Raw genomic sequence first — 19,053 nt, forward strand, 5'->3', positions numbered from 1 at the left:
CGCTGGAAGGGATAGGAGGGGCAGTGGCTGCGGTCTGCGCCTCTGTGAGCGCGCCGGGGCGGGGAAGGTGGCACCGGCTGCTTTGACAGGGTGTCTCTTTTTCTGTTTTATCCCCCACCCACCACCTCTGCCTTCTCTCCCCCGCCTTTTTTACCCCCCTCCTTGTTTCCCGCCCTGCCCCCACCCTCCTCCGTCCCCCCTCCCCATTTCTCTCTCTCTTTCTCTCTCCTCTTTCATTCTTTCCTCGTGCTTCAGAGGCTGGGCTTTTAAATGGTTTCCTCGCGGCGGGCGGGAAGAAGATGCTTGGCAGCGGCGGCGGCGGCAGCAACAACAACGTCACCAGCCTGCAGCAGGACGGGGCGCTGAGCGGCGAGGAAGGGCCAGAGCCGGGGCTGAGGGGATTCAGGAAGGCGGCGGCGGCGGCGGCGACGGGGACAGCGACACCACCACCACCACCACCCATCACGGCGACGGAGAGTAGGGCGACGGCCACCGCCACCCCCGAAGGCAACAAAGCCATGATGCAGAAGCGCGCGAACGCCAAGGGCCCCGCCGGGGTGGCGCCCAAGGCGGCCGAGCTGAAGGTCTTCAAGTCCGGCAGCCTGGAGGGCCGGGTGCCGCTGGCCTCCAACCTGCGCAAGCAGAAGTCGCTCACCAACCTGTCCTTCCTGACGGACAGCGAGAAGAAGATGCAGCTCTACGAGCCCAAGTGGAGCGACGACATGGCCAAGGCTGTCAAGGGCTTCGGCGGCGGCGGCGGAGGAGGAGGAAGGGGCTTCAAAGGCGGCAAGGAGGCGCCCTCGATGATGTCCAAGAACCTCTCCAGGTCCGAACACTCGCTCTTCCAAGCCAAGCTAGCCCCGGCCGCCGGGAACAAGCCGCCCCCGCCGCTGGCGCCGCTGCCGTCCAACCTGGGCAAGCCCAGCCGGATCCCGCGCGGCCCTTACGCCGAGGTCAAGCCCCTCAGTAAGACGCCCGAGGCCGGCAACGCCGACGACCCCAAGTCGGACGACGAGATCCTCTCCGCCAAAGGCAAGGTGGCTCAACAGAAGCAGCAGCAGCAGCCACCGGCCACCCAGCCGGCCGGGAAGGGGGCGCCTCCGACGGAGGAGAAAGCCTTCTTGAAGGTGGATCCCGAGCTGGTGGTCACGGTGCTGGGCGATCTAGAGCAGCTGCTCTTCAGCCAGATGCTCGGTGAGTCGGTCTGTCCTTGCTGTCCCCTTCCTCCCCTTGGATGGATGGATGGATGGATGGCTGTCTTGCTCGCTGAAGGTTATTGGGGAGACTCGAATGGGAGAAGGAAGCGCGCTTCCCGAGGACAGGTGGCCGCCGAGACACTCGGGTGTGGGGAAGGCATGCATGCACTGAGCTGGGGTGTGATGGCCCAGTCTCGTTGCTTAGTGCCTGATTAGTGCCAGGAAAGCGGGATGTGAAGTCTTACTCCAAATAATGGGTTGCCACTGATCTGTCACCTAACTGTGGCCATTTTACAGCTGTCAGCACCCTGGGAAGCATCTTCTTACTCCTTTGCTTCATTCTGGGTTTGTGAACAGAGCAAAGTCTTTTCCTTCCCTTAGTAGAAGAATCTAAGAAGTAGCATCTCCAATGAGCTTAAACTGTCATATAAAAGAAATATAGGTCAAAATTCCTTAATTTTCTTATGAAATAGGTAGCAGAAATGGGTGATGGTACAGAAATGATCTCATTTTGTTTCTTTCCTCAAAACCATAGAACCAGGTCAAGGGAAAGCAAAGGACAGGGTGGTTCCTCCCCCCCCCCACACCTCCATTTCTGCTGAAGAAATAGAGCAGACTGAATTAGGAAGAGAGAACTGTTAAACCTAGAGAAAAGCTGAAGACCTGCCAAGAATTTGTAGGAACAAACTAGCTAGTGTCGGAACAAGTGCAGGTGGATGCAAGAATTAGTGCTAAAATGGATGGCACCCTATGTATCTCTTAGTAAGTGAGCAGGGAAATGGTCTTTTTTGTGTTTGCAGATATATCATGCTAGTCTTCTGATTCTCTTGTAGGGAGTATGCAGTGATATGTGTGTAAGATAACGTGGGTGGGTAGAGTCCAGGCAAGATAGAGAAACAAAAATTGTAACTGTAACATGGGTTGTCATACACAGAGCACATAAAGCATGGGCTTTGAGATACTGCAGACAGCTGGGTTGTAGGCTGTGTGTGTGTTTTCCCATAAGGAGGTGTGCATGCAGAATAGAGCAGACGTGCTGGGCACAGAGTAAGCCATCATTGCCTTCTGGTTGCTGTTGGTGAAAGAGGGGAGTGGTCGTTAACACAGCTTCATGCCAGCTGCAGCTAAAACGAAAGCCTGCAACATGGCAAGTGGGGTACAGGGTTGTGGAGAGGGAAGGGCATGTTGATGAGGTTGCCTCCTGGAACAGAAAGGGAGGATCATACACTGTTTGGTTACTACGGAGATCTGCATAGGGACAGCAGTTACCAGTGCTTTAGTGCTGCAGTTACAGTACTCTTTTCTACCTGGAATCTCTCTGCCCACCCAGGAATGGCTGCTTTATAAATATATAGGGAGAATAAATAAAAATCATCTCTTAAGCACCAATAATCTGGTTTCTATGCAACGGCTCTGCTTATAATGATCCATCACTAAAGAATAGAAAACTCCCAGCCCCCAGTAAATGGTGCTCATTAATGGAGGTCTATATAAGGAGGAGAAAATTCAAATAGAGGCAAAAGGTCTGAGCAGATGAGTATTATAGTAGCTTGGTTTTTCAAAGAACTTATGATATTCTTAACTCTCAGCATTTTAAAATTCATATTGGAAAAACTCCCACACCCTTTGAGTTGACTAACAACTGTTGCTCCAAGCTGAAAGAGCAACATTTATTTATTCATTTATTTATTTGACACAGATCTGAGAATCAGTTGTACTATATTTATGACATAATAGGAAAGACCTGCTCGAGAGGAAGTAGGGCTGCTGAAGGACAGGCGCAACAGTTCATAGTGAAAAGGAGACGGTTCAACAACTGTTGAATGGGAAGAAGGAAGCAATAATGGAAAGATAGAAAAGCTGTGAAGTTAGGACTGAAAGACCTATGGCAGGTGAGATGTAGGGCTAGGATGCAAGCAAGATGAATATTAACTGTATTGTAGAGATTGCTGGTGAATATTGAGAGCATACTGGAAATATAGAACTGAATATGTGTTAGTAGGGCAACAGTTGCATGCAGTAATGGAGAAAGGGGCCATGCTTTGCATGCAAAATGTACCAGTCTTTTAAAAGGTTCAATACTTTAATTCTCCAGGCAGGGCTGAGAGGAGGCATATCTGAAATCCTGGATAAGAGAGAGAGAGAGAGAGAGAGAGAGATATTTCTTCTCTGAGGAAAAGCATCACGCATAAAGCAAGTTTTAGTGTCCAAGTACACTGGATAAAGCTGATGCTTGAGAGGAAATGCAGAACCAGCATAGCACTATACGTTAATTAGACATTGGCAGAATTAGAAGAAAGTGTGTGTGGCATGCCAGGCTGCTGTTGCAAGAGGATGTGTGTTAGAAGAGAAGAACATTGGTTTGCATTCCTAGAAGGGAATGTCAAGGAGGGCTGTGATTTGAGAACTGTTCATCTGTAGATCCATGCAGGGAAACTTTTGCATGGTACAACTTCCTCTCCCCAAAGAGTCAGCTGCCTGGTTTACCAGTGAATAAACTAGAAGCACACCATAACATGTTATAGCAATTGGAGGGTCATCTGTGCTTGGCTGGTGGGGGATGCATAAAGCAGGTTGCTCAGCGGCTGATTTGTGTTTCTAGGCAAAATGCTTCCACTTCCATTTCCCCAGAGCTCCTCCAGAAAGAACAGCACACTGCAGTCTTGGCTGAGAACTGACTTGCTGCCTGTATCCCCCTCCCCCCCAATTCCAAGGAAGAAATAAATCGTAAAGCTGAAGGGTGTATCAAACCTAGCCAGGGTCAAAAGGAAAAGCAAATGGAGCATGAAGCCTTATTTCTGGCTCTTCCAGTACTCAGGGATCTTCTTGCCTTGCTACACCATGTACAAACACATACAAAATTCAGGATTCGGAGCTAACCTGGAATACCAGAATCCTTAGACTGCAAACTTCTTTTGGGGCATTCTGAGCCTATGAGGGTTATACAGGCTTGCCATGTATTTGTCATCTGATTGAATGGTGGGAAGGTTATAGGAAAGTCAAAAGGCTATAGAGATAGCTATATCTTGCTAAATCAGTTATGTATGCATGTAATCCAATATCCAGCCCTCTCAGATACCAGATGTGAATACACCAGTTAATTTGCAATTGCATAGAGAGGGGTGGGCAAAGTGCAAACGTGGGGCCCTAAATAACCTTCATGGTGGTTGTTACATTTTCTGGTCTTATCAAACTCATATGCTCTGCCCCCTCAAAGGGGGAAAAAAAGGTAAATTTATATTCTTTTAAGCCTACAGGAACAGCAGTTCACCTTTTAAGTAAGTTACGATGCCCTCCTGTATGGAGAATATCATTTTTCAAAACTAGAAGTACATATTCTGGTCTGCCCCCTCCACACTTCTGGTAGTCCATGTGTTCCTGGGGGAAAAACTTGGGTTCGGAGCCCATTGATCCTGCCTCGTGGCGCAGTGGTTAAACCGCTGTACTGCAGCTAAAACTGTGCTCACGACCTGGGGTTCAAATCCCAGGTAGCCGGCTCAAGGCTGACTCAGCCTTCTATCCTTCCGAGGTCGGTAAAATGAGTACCCAGCTTGCTGGGGGGGCAATGTGTAGCCTGTATAATTAAATTGTAAACCGCCCAGAGAGTGCTTGTAGCGCTATGGGGCGGTATATAAGTCCAAAAATAAAATAAAATAAAATAAAATAAAATAAATAAATAAGTAGCAAATTCCTTCTATTTGGCTTCTAATTGCTATCTTGGAACCTTGATGGTAGGGATATTGTAATTTTTATTGCCAATTTTTCTCTTCCATTACATTATCTAATTCCTGGGTTAAGTTTTGTTCTTTTTTCATTTGTGGATTTTGTTGTACTATTCATCATTCCTAATCAGTTGACAGAGCAGATTGTGGGAAAAAGCTTTCTTTAGTTTCTGCTATGCCTTGTAGATGAATTTTCATTCTTTTACTTCATGTGCTGTGTGTTTCATTTATCACATCTTCAGCCTGATTTTCTGACCTCTAATTATTCTTTGAATAAAACACTGTATTCTTGGGTACTTTTGTTGTATCTGTTTAGGGGGTTTCCAACTTTTTAGCTTTGCTTTGTTTTTTTCTGAGGAGCCCTCAATTGCTCTGCATGTACCTTACTCCATTTATTATTATTTTTTCATTTTTAATAATCACATCTACAGTATTTGGTGACCAGTGAAACCAGAAATCTTGTAGCACCTTTAAGATTAACTAGTTTTTATAAAATCTATAAAACTAGGTAGCCTTAAAGGTACTACAACACTTGTGTTTTCTCTTGTGCGATAGCAAACAAACCTGCCAGCCTGATTACCTTTGGTGACTAGCATGTCAGTGAATCTCACTCTTCAGATTGCTACCTGTACTGCTCTTGTTTACTACTTTTGTGGTGCTACCTGTTCAATATCTCTTTAACAAGTAGCAGTAGCTAGCTTATTCTGTGCTCAAGCTTTTGGAATTAGTTCACCTTACTGTGTGCCGCTTTGCATCTGCCATCAGTGAAATTCATTTGCCACTTTGTTGTTTTTTTTTTTTTGTTCCTGTAGAGCCTTTAAATGCTCTTCACAGTATGCTCGTGATTCAACTAACTTAAATTATTCAGCATCATCTGCAAATCTGTTCACACCTTTTTTCAGGTTGTTAATGAATATGTTAACAAGAGCAAGTTTCAATACAGATTAATTTGGAAGCACCTCCAAACACCTCTTTCCTCACTAAGATAACAGCTCATAAATTCCTTCTGTCTGATTCTGGTATTTAACAATTTAATTGACCTATAAAAAGTTATTCTATTTTATCCTGTGATTGCTGTGCTTTGGGGGCAATCACGAAGGGTCCTATCAAAGACTATTTGGAAGTCTAGGAACACAGTGACTTAAACCTAGTAGTAAGTCCAGCTACAGTAGGGCCATTGAATCAGTGGGGATTTGGGGAATCAACTCCTCCATAAATTCCATTGATTCAATAGGTCTACTGTAGTTGCACTTTACTGCTGGATTCCAGACAGTATGAGATAGTTTTTTCTTATCAACTCTGATAAGATGACTTTAGTTCCTTTTTTATTCATAATGACTGAAATCATTATAAAATCCTCAGCAAAAGCTAGTAAAATATTTATTAGTTTAGGTATATAGCAGAGGACAAGATCATTGCAGAGGTATATTCATTTAAGTTCTATAGGCTGGTTACTTGAAATATGAGAACAGAGGTTCACTATCATTCCTTCTATATTTCCATGTTTTGTGTCTTGTGAGCAACATATTAACAATACAGAGGGGTGAAGATAAGTCCAAGTATTTATATGTTAATAACATTGGACTGGAACCCTAACTTGCTACATTTTTTTTCTAAACCTGGACAAACTGTTTAATCTTATCTAAGGTTAATAGAAGCAAGCACTCATCATACTGTAATTTTTGAAACCGATTTGTTTCTATTAAGCATAATTAAGATTAGTTCCTGGATGTCAGATCAAACGTGGTTAAAATGAAATGTAAGCGGAAGCTTGTAGCCTTAGGGATGTGTCAAAGGAGGAGAGGATGTGGGGGAGCATGAGATCAGGTTCTTTGTTTTATTACTAAATCACGTTTTAACATTATGTCCATATGGGCTGCTCAGCCTGGGAAAACAGCAACACACTCTGTTTTTTTGCAAAAGAAAGAATAAGAGTATATCTCTTAGCTGAGTGTTGAATAGATTACATCTGATGTCAGGGATAAAATGGGGTGGTCATAATGGTGGTTTCCCTGTAATGGTAAAGGGAGGGACATCCTGGATGTTTGCCTGGAGAAACACAGGGGACAGAACCTCTTCGGCGAGGTTTTAATGTCTGTGCTAAGAAACTTGAAAATGGCACTTTTATTAGTGAGCAGATTCATGAAGAAATGTGAATTGCACCATCTCTTTATTCAAGTATGTGTTGGGCTAAACATAGTTGGTGTAGATGTATTCATAGCATCCCTTAGTCAGTATCATATTGGGTATATAACTAGGGTGTATCTGCTGCTATCAGGGGACTAAATTTCACTTTGAAAGCAAAGTAACACACTGTATGTATGAAAAAGAACATTTCATACGTATGTAAACATATTTAGAAATAAAAGTAATAATAGAAGTGTGAATGCCTTGATAACACTAGTACCTTGCTTTGACTCCTGGGTCCCACTCAGAAATGGCATGAACTGCCAGTTCAGTGGTTCCTGCTGGTTCATTTCCCACTGCAACATGTGTTTGGAGTCCCACTCCTGCCAGCCTTGCCCATCTCTATTCTCCTATTTTTTTAAAAGCACACAAATGACTTTGCTGGAGTAAATGATAATCAGTAATGCCAGTGAGTTTTCACATTCCTTAGCATTATACAACCTGTAAGACAAACAAATCGCTATAATGCACAAGATCTGCAAAATGGTGTGTGGTTCCGTGTGTGGATCTGGGCTCATGCAAAAGATTCCCAATAAGATCCTTAACTACTGAAATGCTACTGGAAAACTGAATACTGGTTTTGAAGAAGGTTTAGATTGGATTTACGGTAGGTAAGAGAGAGAGATTTTGATTTCATCAACCCTTACCTTATTAAAACTGTGTGTGAATGTATGCGTACATGTATTAGGCCTGACAAGAGAGAAAAGAATTTCCAGCTCATTAACTCTAATGTCATATCTATTTAATCATGTAAACTTAATTGAAATATATATACTTAGCACCAGTATTTTAGAAATTGTTTCTCTGAGTGGGCATGGGAAAAATACGCAGTTCAAGTCTCATTGTAGTTGTAGGGGTGAATGAATCTATCAAATGCTTTCCCATCATTGTTCAACTACGGCCTTTCAGAGGTTTTAGGCAAGGCACTGTTCTTTCTGTGTCATCCCTGCTATCTGAAACTTCAGTACCACAATCAAGAATTGTTTGGATTCCTGGGGTATTATGTGTGAAACAGCCTGCTCACTCAAAAGGCAGCTATCAGTGCTAACTTTTTTGGATGTTTAAAGAAGGACAAGAACACAAAGATTATTATGCTGTTAGAACGTCACCTTTAACATGTTTCTCTCATTGTCTGTTATAAGTAACATGCCAGAAGCAAAATTACCCTTTATCCCTAGCTACACTGATGAAATGTGATAACGCTATTCCCTTGATTGACCAACTAAAGATTTAGTTGATTGATTTATTAATTAAGCCAATTAAAGCCACTAGCTCTAGTTTATACCGTATTTACTGTACATGATATATCTGTATATGTAACACATAGCAGGGAGCTTTTCTCAAGATGTTCATTAATTTTTTAAGGTCTTCCATAGCTTTCTTGGAAGGCTTTCTGTTTTCCTTTACTGACTGTAGTTGAAGCTTCTCAACATAGATTTCAGCCAAGGATGATTCTGTATTTTTTAGAGTATTTTGTAATGTGCTGTGCCTGAGGTCAGACAAAATCAGCATTAGTCATTGTGGGCTACTTCCGACCCCAAATAATTGTCTTTCCATGACTTGGGTCAAAGGTAGCCTACAGTGACTAATGCTGATCTAGATCTTTGGACGTATCTTTGAATGGAGGTATGTGCTATTATGACAGCTCTCTATGCTCAGTTGAGACTATGGTAAATATTTCTCTTGTTCTCCTCCTCCCTTCTTGGTGCAACATAACAGAACAATTCCTGTATTAATTAACCACAATTCTGTGTTACATCGAAATGGGGAAAATTATGGTTGTCAAGATAGGAAAAAACTAGGATGTGCAACCAGATTTTAGTCATGTTTTCAGATTTTTGCCTGTGTTAGCCTTGGCAAACAAGGCTGGTAAAGCCGCACCTGTAGTATTGCGTACATTTCTGGTCACGGCATGTCAAAAAAGACATAGTGGAACTGGAAAAGGTGCAGAAGAGAGCAACTAAAATGATTACCGGGCTGGGGTATCGCACTTATGAGGAAAGGCTACAGCATTTGGGACTCTTTAGTCAAGAGAAAAGGTGCCTGAGGGAAGACATGACTGAGATGTATAAAATTATGCTGAGGATGGATAAAGTGGATAGAGGGAAGCTCTTTTCCCTCTCATGCAATACTAGAACCAGTGGATATCCACTCAAATAGAGTGTTGAGAGAGTGAGAACAGACAAAAGATAATATTCCTTTACCCAGTGTGATGTTAGTCTGTGGAACTACTTGCCACATGAATTGGTGATGGCATCTGGCCTAGATGCCTTTAAAAGGGGATTGGACAGATTTCTGGATGAAAAGTTCATCACAGGTTACAAGCCATGAGGGGGATGTATAATCTCCAGGCTTAAAAGGAAGGTACTTCAAAATGCCAGATGCAGGGGAGTGGTATCAGGAGACAGGTATCTAGGTATCTTGTGTGCTCTCAGAGGCATCTGGTGGGACCACTGTGAGATATAGGAAGCTGGACTAGGTGGACCCTTGGGCCGATCCAGGAAGGCTCCTCCTCTTATGTTCTTATAGTGTCTTGATTGGTATGTCTAATTAATTAATCCAAGATCTTCACTGACAAAATAAATAAGAACAGAGAAGGAAAAAGGTGTCATGAAGATGGAGCACACCATCTCAGTTATGTCTTGGTTTAATGAGTTGAAATATGTCTATCTGAGCTAAAGCAGTGTAGCATGTGGAGAGAGGGGTGTTGACTGGGGAATTCTGAACTCAGAACTCTGCTTAGCTATGCATAAAACATGCTGGATAGGCTTCGCGAAAGTCACTACTTCTCATCTTTATCTGATTTTATGCAGGCAAACTGAAATAATATACAGTGGTGCCTCGCTAGACAGTTACCCCGCATGACAGTTTTTTCGCTAGACATTGGCTTTTTTACGATCGCTATAGCGATTTGCAAAACAGTGATTCCTGTGGGGGAATTTCGCTGGACAATGTTTGGTCCCTACTTTGCAAACCGATTTTCGCTAGATGACGATTTTGAGAGCTTCCTCTGTGCTCCCAAACAGTTTTTTTTTCGGGACAGTTTCGCAAGACAGCGATTTAAACAGCTGATTGGCGGTTTGCAAAGTGGCTTTCCTATGGCTGATCTTCGCTAGACAACGACGATTCTTCCCCATTGGAACGCATTAAACAGGTTTCAATGCGTTCCAGTGGGGAAACGCTTTTCGCTAGACAATGATTTCGCTAAACAGTGATTTCAGTGGTACAGATTATCATTGTCTAGCGAGGCACCACTGTACTGTACATGGGATTGACTTCAGCTCTTTGAGTGCAGGACAGGATTCAAATATAGTAAACAAACAAGTAAGGAACGTGATTTATCAAGGCATTCAATCTTGCATTATAAATTAGAACCATTAAATTTCTCTTCATCTTATACATCTGTTTTTCCAAAGTAAGAAGTTTGGTAGGCTTTGCATCATTCAATTAAAAAACAACAACTGTTCACCCAGTCCATGTCCTTGGGCTGACACTTTGCTGACTGAATGATATGCATTGTATGGGTATGTCCAGAAAGCCGCATCATATGGTTTATCTTCCAACTCATTTTGTGGCATTTGAATAAAATGTCTTCAGAGAAAATGTGGGAGAGTGAATAAAATTTAATAAGCCAGAATGAGGGAGTATTATGACATTTTATTTTGGCCTTAAGTACAGTTGTGAGATTCTGTGTGATTTTCTCTCCCCTGTGCTTTTATATCAGTTCATTTCTGAAGCTGAGCCACGAGAGTGGAATTGATTAAATCTGTGTGCATAAACATAAGGGCCCATATTTGTATATATTCAAAATTTAAAAGTGTTTAAAACATAATCTACGTTATCTTTAAAATACTGATTCTGTTTCAAGGTGAAACAGGTTTCTGTTTCAGGTTTTCACTGTAATTCTGCCATAAATCTTCAATGTTCTGGATCAGTCTCTAAATTCCAGAGGGCTGTCAGTATTCTGATGTAACATTGTATGCGTATGTTGAGGGGGGGTACTTTGTAACATCTGAATGGAACAGCATTGGGCAGAGTGGATGTCTTAAATGAGTAGATAGATTAGTCTCTATTCATGGGCTACCAATCAATAATGACATCACTGACATTATCTCAAAGAATCATGGAATAGTTAGACTGCAGTCTTATTCTACAAATCACTGCTCGGAATCCTGCTGGAAAATAAAGCATGTGCAATAATAATTGCACAAGTGGTTTCTGCCATTGGCACAGTTCCCATTGTGTGAACCGTCACACAATGTTGCAAATTTAATTGCAATCAGATTTTACAACCAGTGTGTAACCAGTCACATGATAGACACCCTGCCAACACACAGCAAGGCACGTGTTTCTTCCTAACAGATGCTACCTGTGTACTTAAGGAAAGAGTGCATACCTAGGATTTGTCAACACAAATTAGCCAGTGCTTTAACTGTAGGAGATGTCCTCTCAATATGTAAATTTAATGCCCATTAACACTAAATAAATGTATATTCTGTGATCTTGAATATATGTGAAATTTTGGGCACACAGTTTTCATTGTTTGTTCATCAGTGTTAGTGTATTATGGGCTGTACCCCTGGGCTAATGGCAGGAATGCATTTTTTCCTCCAACATACAGCTATTGCTGGAAGCCTGTATACAGTGTGCATTGCAAATGCTAATCTTTATGCTCCGTCACACTGCAGAGGAGAAGGTGGCCAGCTGTTTTGGTCTACATGGACTGGGCACTGAAAGTGCTAAAATGGTTTCCAGAGCTTGGGAAAATTACTTTAACCTTCTGTAAGGGTTGCATAGAGTAGTGTAAATAGTCACTTTCCCAGGCTCATTTATTTTAGAAATGCCTACTATAATGTACTGAGAGGTAAAGAAGTTCATATTCTATCAATTCTCACTCACTGCTGTTGTGAACTAAAGTTACTTAAGCTATGTCCCTTGCAGTGATCACCTTCTTGTAAAGAACTCCCCTTTCCTGCTCATGGCAGTTGCATTAGTTATATCACATTCCAGTTGACCTTTTTCTAAATGACTTATTGGTTTTTTTGTCGGCAGGGCAGAGATTCCCCCTTCCTTCTCTGGTAACCTAAGATTTCCACATCATTTAACTTAACTATCAGAATATTTCCTTCAAGTCTATTTTCTTTCCTGTGCCTTGAATATTTTTAAAGGATTATGTCCTTCTTAATGCATTGTTTATTGTAGTACATGGCAGTGGACTAACTAAAAGTATTCCTGAAAACAGATCATGAAGATGCTTAGAAGCTAAACAGAATAAGCAGGTTTCTCCTTACTTTTAAACTGTAATTTCCTTACCCAGAAGTGTGTTTAGGAGCTGGCTAGGTAACTCAATGAGCTGGAGCACTTGAGTTTGATTCCCCACTGTGCCTAGTAGGAGAAGACCACCCTGTGTGAGCTTGAGCAAAATGCAGAGCCCTAAAGTGCCTTGGAAAAAGTAAATGAGAAACCAGGTCTGAGTGTTCCATATCAAGAAATGTTGGTATGATGAGTCGCCGTAATCTGCACATGATTGTAATCAGCAGCATCATCAATATCATCAATAATAATGATAGCAGAGTGTTGGACCCAAGTGTCAAGTCAAAAAATTAAGTGTCACATCCTAAAAAATTATGGATGAAGTGAAATTGAATCATAGAATAATTGAGTTTGAAGCGGTCTGCAAGGTCATCAAGCTCAACCCTCTGTTCAGTGAAGGAGTCTAAGAATCTTAGTAAGCAAATTAGCAGCCATTTACAATTGTCCAACGAGATGGTTGGACAGTATCATCAAAGCTACCAACATGAATTAGACCAAAGTCCAGGAGGCAGTGGAAGACAGGAGGGCCTGGCATCCATGGGGTCACGAAGAGTCGTACACGACTTAATGACTAAACAGCAACAATCGTTTTAAACTGGTAGCCGAAAGAGTTTGGAATGATCTTGGTTCCAGAAATAGTGTGTGGAGGAGAATAACCTAATCTTGCTTCCATAGATTACTTTTAATTTCTTGCCTTAATGTTTGGTACTTTCTGTACTCTTGAGGTTGTTTGTTGAGAGAACTCCAACTTCTATAAGATATGTTTGTTGCTTATCTGAAAGTATGAAATTTGGATTAGTAAAATCTACTGTTTTAGCTGTGATAAATTGCTTGCCAAAGTATTCTATTGCTGTTTCATTTTCTAAAGCTGTTGATAGTTGGAATGTATAATATAGAGAAAAAGATGTGAGTAATTCATAAGATTTGGATGACTATTGAAAAATGATCTTTACCACTTGGTTGAGCCTGCACTTATAATCTGTTGATTTTAGCTTGGGCATCCAGATATGTTGTTTTGAATTGTTTCTTTAGATTTATGACATACCCTGATTACACCTTACTTCATAATAATTTTTTTAAAGTTTTTTATAATTTTATATTTTATATTTTTTATAATTCTTTTTATATGCTTTGCACTGGTTGCCCATTGATTTCTGCATTGATTTCAAAGTGCTAATGATGACGTACAAATCACTAAATGGTTTGGGACCTTGATACTTGGCAGATCATCTTCTCCCGCCTAGATCTACCTGAATCACCCGATATAGCCAGCAGGGATGGCTGAGGGGCCTAACGCCAAGAAGGCCCAGAAAGAAAGAACGAAAAACCGGGTCTTCTCGGCAGTGGCCCCTTGGCTATGGAACACTCTCCCAACTGAAATCCGTTTGGCCCCCTCGCTGGGTGTTTTCAAAAGCCATTTAAAAACTTGGCTCTTTAGGCAGGCCTTCCCTCCAGTCAATTAACTGAGCTTTATTTTTTCTTTCCTGAGGTATGTCATCTTGGCAATGTTTTGTTAGCAATAAGTGTTAAAGTTTGTGTTTCAGATGATTTTTTATGTTTGCTATATTGCTGTGTTTTTATTATGTATGTAAGCCGCCCCGAGTAGACTTTGTCTAGGGGGGGCGGGGTAAAAGTCAGATAGATAGATAGATAGATAGATAGATAGATAGATAGATAAATAAATAAATAAATAAATAAATAAATAAATAAATAAATAAATAAATAAATAAATAAATAATAGTATCTAGTGCAAGTAACTTGGATTGTGCATTTAAATCAGTTTCAGCCTGAAGACAGCTTAATTTAAGTCACAGGTTTTATGTTTGCTTATCAACGTTATTATCCAAGAGGTAGTTGGAGTGCTGTTCAGCCATGTATTCCTTTGCTGTGAAACTTCCATTAAAGTAGGTTGGATCTCACTTGTACATTGTAATACTGTTAGTCCTTTATCACTTTCTGCTATCATCTGAAGAGGATAGATTATTGAGGTTGACAAGCCTGCATCCACCCATACTCTGTGGCAAATAAAGGTGCGTTGTGCATGCCTTTGTATAATGGCATTGGTGTTCTGATGGAAGGACTTGGATTTTTCTGTTTAAATCATCAAGGTCACTGTACTTCCAGTACATGATTCCAAAAGAATATGTTAATAGTGGGGTTCCCCAGCTACTAATAGCAGTAACTTTTCCTTTTGCATCAAGTTTTGTTCTGAATATTGCTTTCATTCTATCAAAATACTTGTTCCTGAATTATAGTTCCTTGTAGTTTATATTGACTTTTCCATGGATGCTTAAATGTTCTTAGCTTTTCTGCTCCTCTAAGAATTGAATAAACTGTTCATTGCTAAGTGCATAGTTGCTGCCCTCTGAGAATTTACCTTTTTTGACAAATTTTAATGAAGTTTCAGAAACCTATTCAGCTGATGAGGAGAGCTTGCAAATAACATAATATTGTCCATATACATTAAGTGTGAAACACTGAGGCCATTTCTCCAGTAATTAGGCTTATGGTCTTTAGCACCATCACACAGTTGTCTAGACAGGGGATTTAAAGCTAGGTGGAACCACAAATCATCATCATCATCAATGTGTTTGGAGTGTACAGACCAATAGAATATTCATGGGAAGAACAAACTGAAACAGGTTTGATTGTAATATGATGTGTGTTTCCTTTGGGTACACTGGAATTTACATTAGTATGAGAGATTTGAGAATGGGCAGTTAAGCAATAATTGTAAGAGGTTTGAGCCTCGTTACTTAATGTAGTTATCAAAATTCTTGTGGTACTTCTGCAAAAGCAATCTGATGCACATGCTTAATCTAGTATGCCCATGTTGCTGGAAAAAACAAACAAACATGAGTCATTTATATGTCAGTAGGTCAAAAGCTAGTGCACTAATTCTTTGGTCTCTCCTCACAAGACACTGAGTTGAGGAGTACATAAAAAAGGGCTTTCAGTATCATCACCTTGATTATTGAGCTTCCTCTTAAAGCTAACTCTATGCCTGTTGAGCTTCTGGCGGGTAGCCAAGACTTTATCATTCCATATGGCATTTCATATTTAAAAGTGATTTTCAAAATAGGATTTGGAATTGTTCTTACTTTGTTATTGAAGAATGCTTTTTTTAAAATGGCTTTAAAATCATTAGTTTTTTTCAAATACATTTTATTATATGTAACTTAGGAAGTCCTGGAAAGTCAGAACAACAAGAAATATATATATCTCTAACAAATAATAACTTAAATATGGTATCAATGTGCTATGGAAAGTTTGCTGTTATTTTCAGAGAAAACAGGTTCTACAAACAAGAGAATAGAGAAGTGTAAATGTAAATATGTATGCCTATAGATTGTTTGGGAGGATTTGACAGATCCTCCTTCAGGTTTTTTTTTATCTATTCTAAGAGTGAAGGGAGAGGCAACCAATAAAGTATGTGTGCTAGCAGAATTATGACTATTCTTCAACAGTTTTAGAGATTTTGTAAAGAATATGTACAGATTGTGTATCAGGAATGTTTCTTCTTGTCTTAGGAAGTATCTCTAGAGAATGTTGTGGTGGAAACATCTGTTTTTATAGTGACTATTTTCAACATACAAATTATACATTTCATGTAAACTAGAGGCTGAGGTTAGTTATGAAAGCTTGTGGGAAGCGGGTTTGCTACTTACACAGACAGCAGATTGGGTAAATTCTATCAGTGCTATAAAGTACTGCACATAAAATTCAACTCTCTATGTTCATATAACTTCCAAAAAGAGGTATAAGTACTGTATGTATTTGTATATGAATGCAAAACAGATTAAAATGTGCTTTCATTTGTCCACTTCTGTGTGAAAACCTTTGTATGGGAATTATTGCAGTATGAAGTGGTAGTAGTTACCATGTCATGCTATGATACAATTGATATGGGTACAGATTATTCCTCAGTCATGAAAATAACCTTCAGCTAATCACTCTCTCTCCACATAACCTTGAACCCACAGTTGTTGTGAGGAAGAAATGGGAATGTAATAGTTTTAGACAGACACTGAAATAACACATAGATTTTACTTATTCTTGCTATTGACATTAAATTGGGTTGGAGCAATTACACTGACACCTGTGTTTTTACATATCAAAACTTGCTAATTGGCTGCTTCAAGTACAGTGCAGGTTACTGTGAGGGAATATATGATTTTTTTCAGGTGTAGGAGCTCATCTTACTGAGCATCTATACTGTAACTGCTGTTAGTGCCACAGCAGCTTCTCAACATAATTCCATTAACACTGATATAAAATCAGAGCTTTGTTTTTTAGTAATATTTATATCCATCCTTTCTCCTGTGAACTCTTGGCTTTCATCCTCTGCACTTCTATCCTCACAATAATTCTGTGAATTAGGCCAGATTGAAAGTATGTATCTTTTCCAGAGTCACCCAGGGGCTTCATGGTCAAGTGGGATTTGAATCAAGGTGTCGTACATCCTAGTCCAAGACTAACCAGTACACTGTTGGAGCTTTCTCAGAAGACAATGATGAGATAAAACACCAATTAATGCGTCTTGACTTGACATCTTTTCTGTAACATTCTAGTGTGGGTCTTGAAAATGTTAAGGCATTAAGCCAAATGGCATCTTGATTTCTGATTTAATATTGGAGGAAAGCCTTCTTCAATATTGACTGTCTGAGGCTGTTCTTGCAAAGCTTTTTCCATATCAAGGATAACGCAAAACGTAGACTCTAGAGCAGAGATAGGTAATCTAGTGCCAGGAATTTCCACAGTCTCAGACAATGAGCCTCATTGACTCAGGTTTATGGGAGCTGTTGTCCAAAATATTTGGAAGATATGGCATTGTATACCTCCACTCCAGAGCTTTAGAGTTTTCTGTCACACATATAACACCAGGATCTTGGGTCATAATTAATGAAGCTGTATGCTGAGAGATTCAAGAAAGACACAAAGGGAAGTAGTATCCCAAAAAGCATGCAGTTAAACTGTGGAATTTGCTACCCCAGTGTATAGTGATGGCTGTCAATTTGGGTGTCTTGGGAAGGAGATGAAGGCAATGCACTTCCCACAGGCATTTGAACAGAAGGCCTTGTTGTCTGCTCTATGCTGCTGGATCAAACTACTGAAGAATCCATGTTCTGCTTTTTCATATTATGGAGCACCAGAAACTGGATCTGATTCCAGTTTACTGGAATATTACAACTTGAATCCCAACTAAAGAAGACCTATTGAATCAATTGGATTTACCTAAGTGTTGGCTCACGTTTCGCCAACTGATTCAGTGGGTCTGGTCTTGTTGAGACTAATGAGAAACAGTAGTTTAGGCCCCCATTTTCTTTTTTTGAGGTTCATGGGTTTTTTTTTGCCTTAATTCTTTTTTGTTTTAAAGAATTATTTTTCCCTTTGTCACAAGAGCTCACAGGGATATATACATGGTTTCCTGTACCTTTCTGCCTTCATCCCTATGAAGTTGCTTGATATGAGAAATACAGAGTGGCTTTGAACCAGTAGTGAGCTTCATAACAAGAGTCTCTTCTGTTTTAGTCTGATACTCTATCCATTACTTCAAATTGTATCTCCCCCTACTTAATTGTCCACCAATTCCTCCATGTCTTTTGAAAACTACTCCCTTGAATTATTTTCTTTCTACAGTAGTCAGCTTCATGGTAGATGATTTGATATGAATATTCCTCTCAGATCTCATTTGAAGCTTCGATGGAAGCATCCAGGCAGAGTTGGGGGCTATATTACCTTGAGGGATTTGTTCCAGGTCATTGCAGAGCAGAAGATTACAGTACTCCTTCTTAAAGGTGCATAACTTCTTTAATGAAGCCAACAATTTGTGACAGTGTGCCCTGGTGTTAATCAAAGGATGAATTCGGATCCTTAAAGATACATAATGCTTTCCCCTTATTCTGCTTATAAATGTGTCCGTTTTAACTTGCTGACTTCAGATCTACTCTTTTCCTTCCAGTTTCTTATTCTGTGCTTTTTCCTAACCCATTTCCTAAATGTTCTTTGTTGCTCATTCTCTTAAGATGAGATGATACAGTCTATGAAATAGTGCTTTAAGTATGTGGCTGTGGAGCTAGAGATTGGGAGTTTGACTCCTCACTGTGCCTCTTTGACAGGGGCTGGACTTGATGATCCATAGGGTTCCTGACACATCTGTAGTTCTAATATTATTATTACCATTATTATAAACGAACAAATGAATAGGTTGTAGAGGAAAAACTGAATCAATATATGACAAATACAGTAATGTAAGTTGCTCTTTCTTTTCTATTAATAAATTTGTATTAGATTTGTTTGAATTGATTACTTTACTTTTGTGTTTTAATTTTCCATTTGATCTGCACTTTATTATTGTTTATTTTTAGTGGAGAAGTGGGATATACATTTATTAATTACATTTATTGCCTATGATGCCTAACTTATTTTGTCATCCTCTAGTCTAGTGTATAAATATTGTTGTTTTACAGTATTTTATTTTAATATTGTTGCTAGCCACCCAGAGTAGACTTCAGTCTGAATGGGCAGGATATAAAATGAATGAATGAATAAAGAGAACTGAAAATAAAATTTATCTTGAAAATGGAGTTGCATCAATTCATGGAGGTTAAAGCTGTCAGTGGTGGCCGGTCATG

The 19,053-nt window shown here is 40.3% G+C and overlaps 1 protein-coding gene across 10 annotated transcripts in view; it reads left to right on the forward strand.

The window, feature by feature from the left end:
- Nucleotides 1-19,053, forward strand: part of NAV1 (neuron navigator 1) — a 346,655-nt gene that overhangs the window by 114,666 nt on the left and 212,936 nt on the right. For 9 of the 10 annotated variants that reach the window (XM_072997117.2, XM_072997120.2, XM_072997122.2 and 6 more), the window contains exon 4: nt 256-1,194. The exons of the other annotated variant lie outside the window; for it this stretch is intronic. In XM_072997117.2, coding sequence (XP_072853218.2) covers nt 256-1,194 — 939 coding nt within the window. The remainder of the gene's footprint in view (nt 1-255; nt 1,195-19,053) is intronic. 10 annotated transcript variants of the gene reach the window in all.

Source organism: Pogona vitticeps, chromosome 4 (genome assembly GCF_051106095.1).
Source record: "Pogona vitticeps strain Pit_001003342236 chromosome 4, PviZW2.1, whole genome shotgun sequence".
Lineage (NCBI taxonomy): Eukaryota > Metazoa > Chordata > Lepidosauria > Squamata > Agamidae > Pogona > Pogona vitticeps.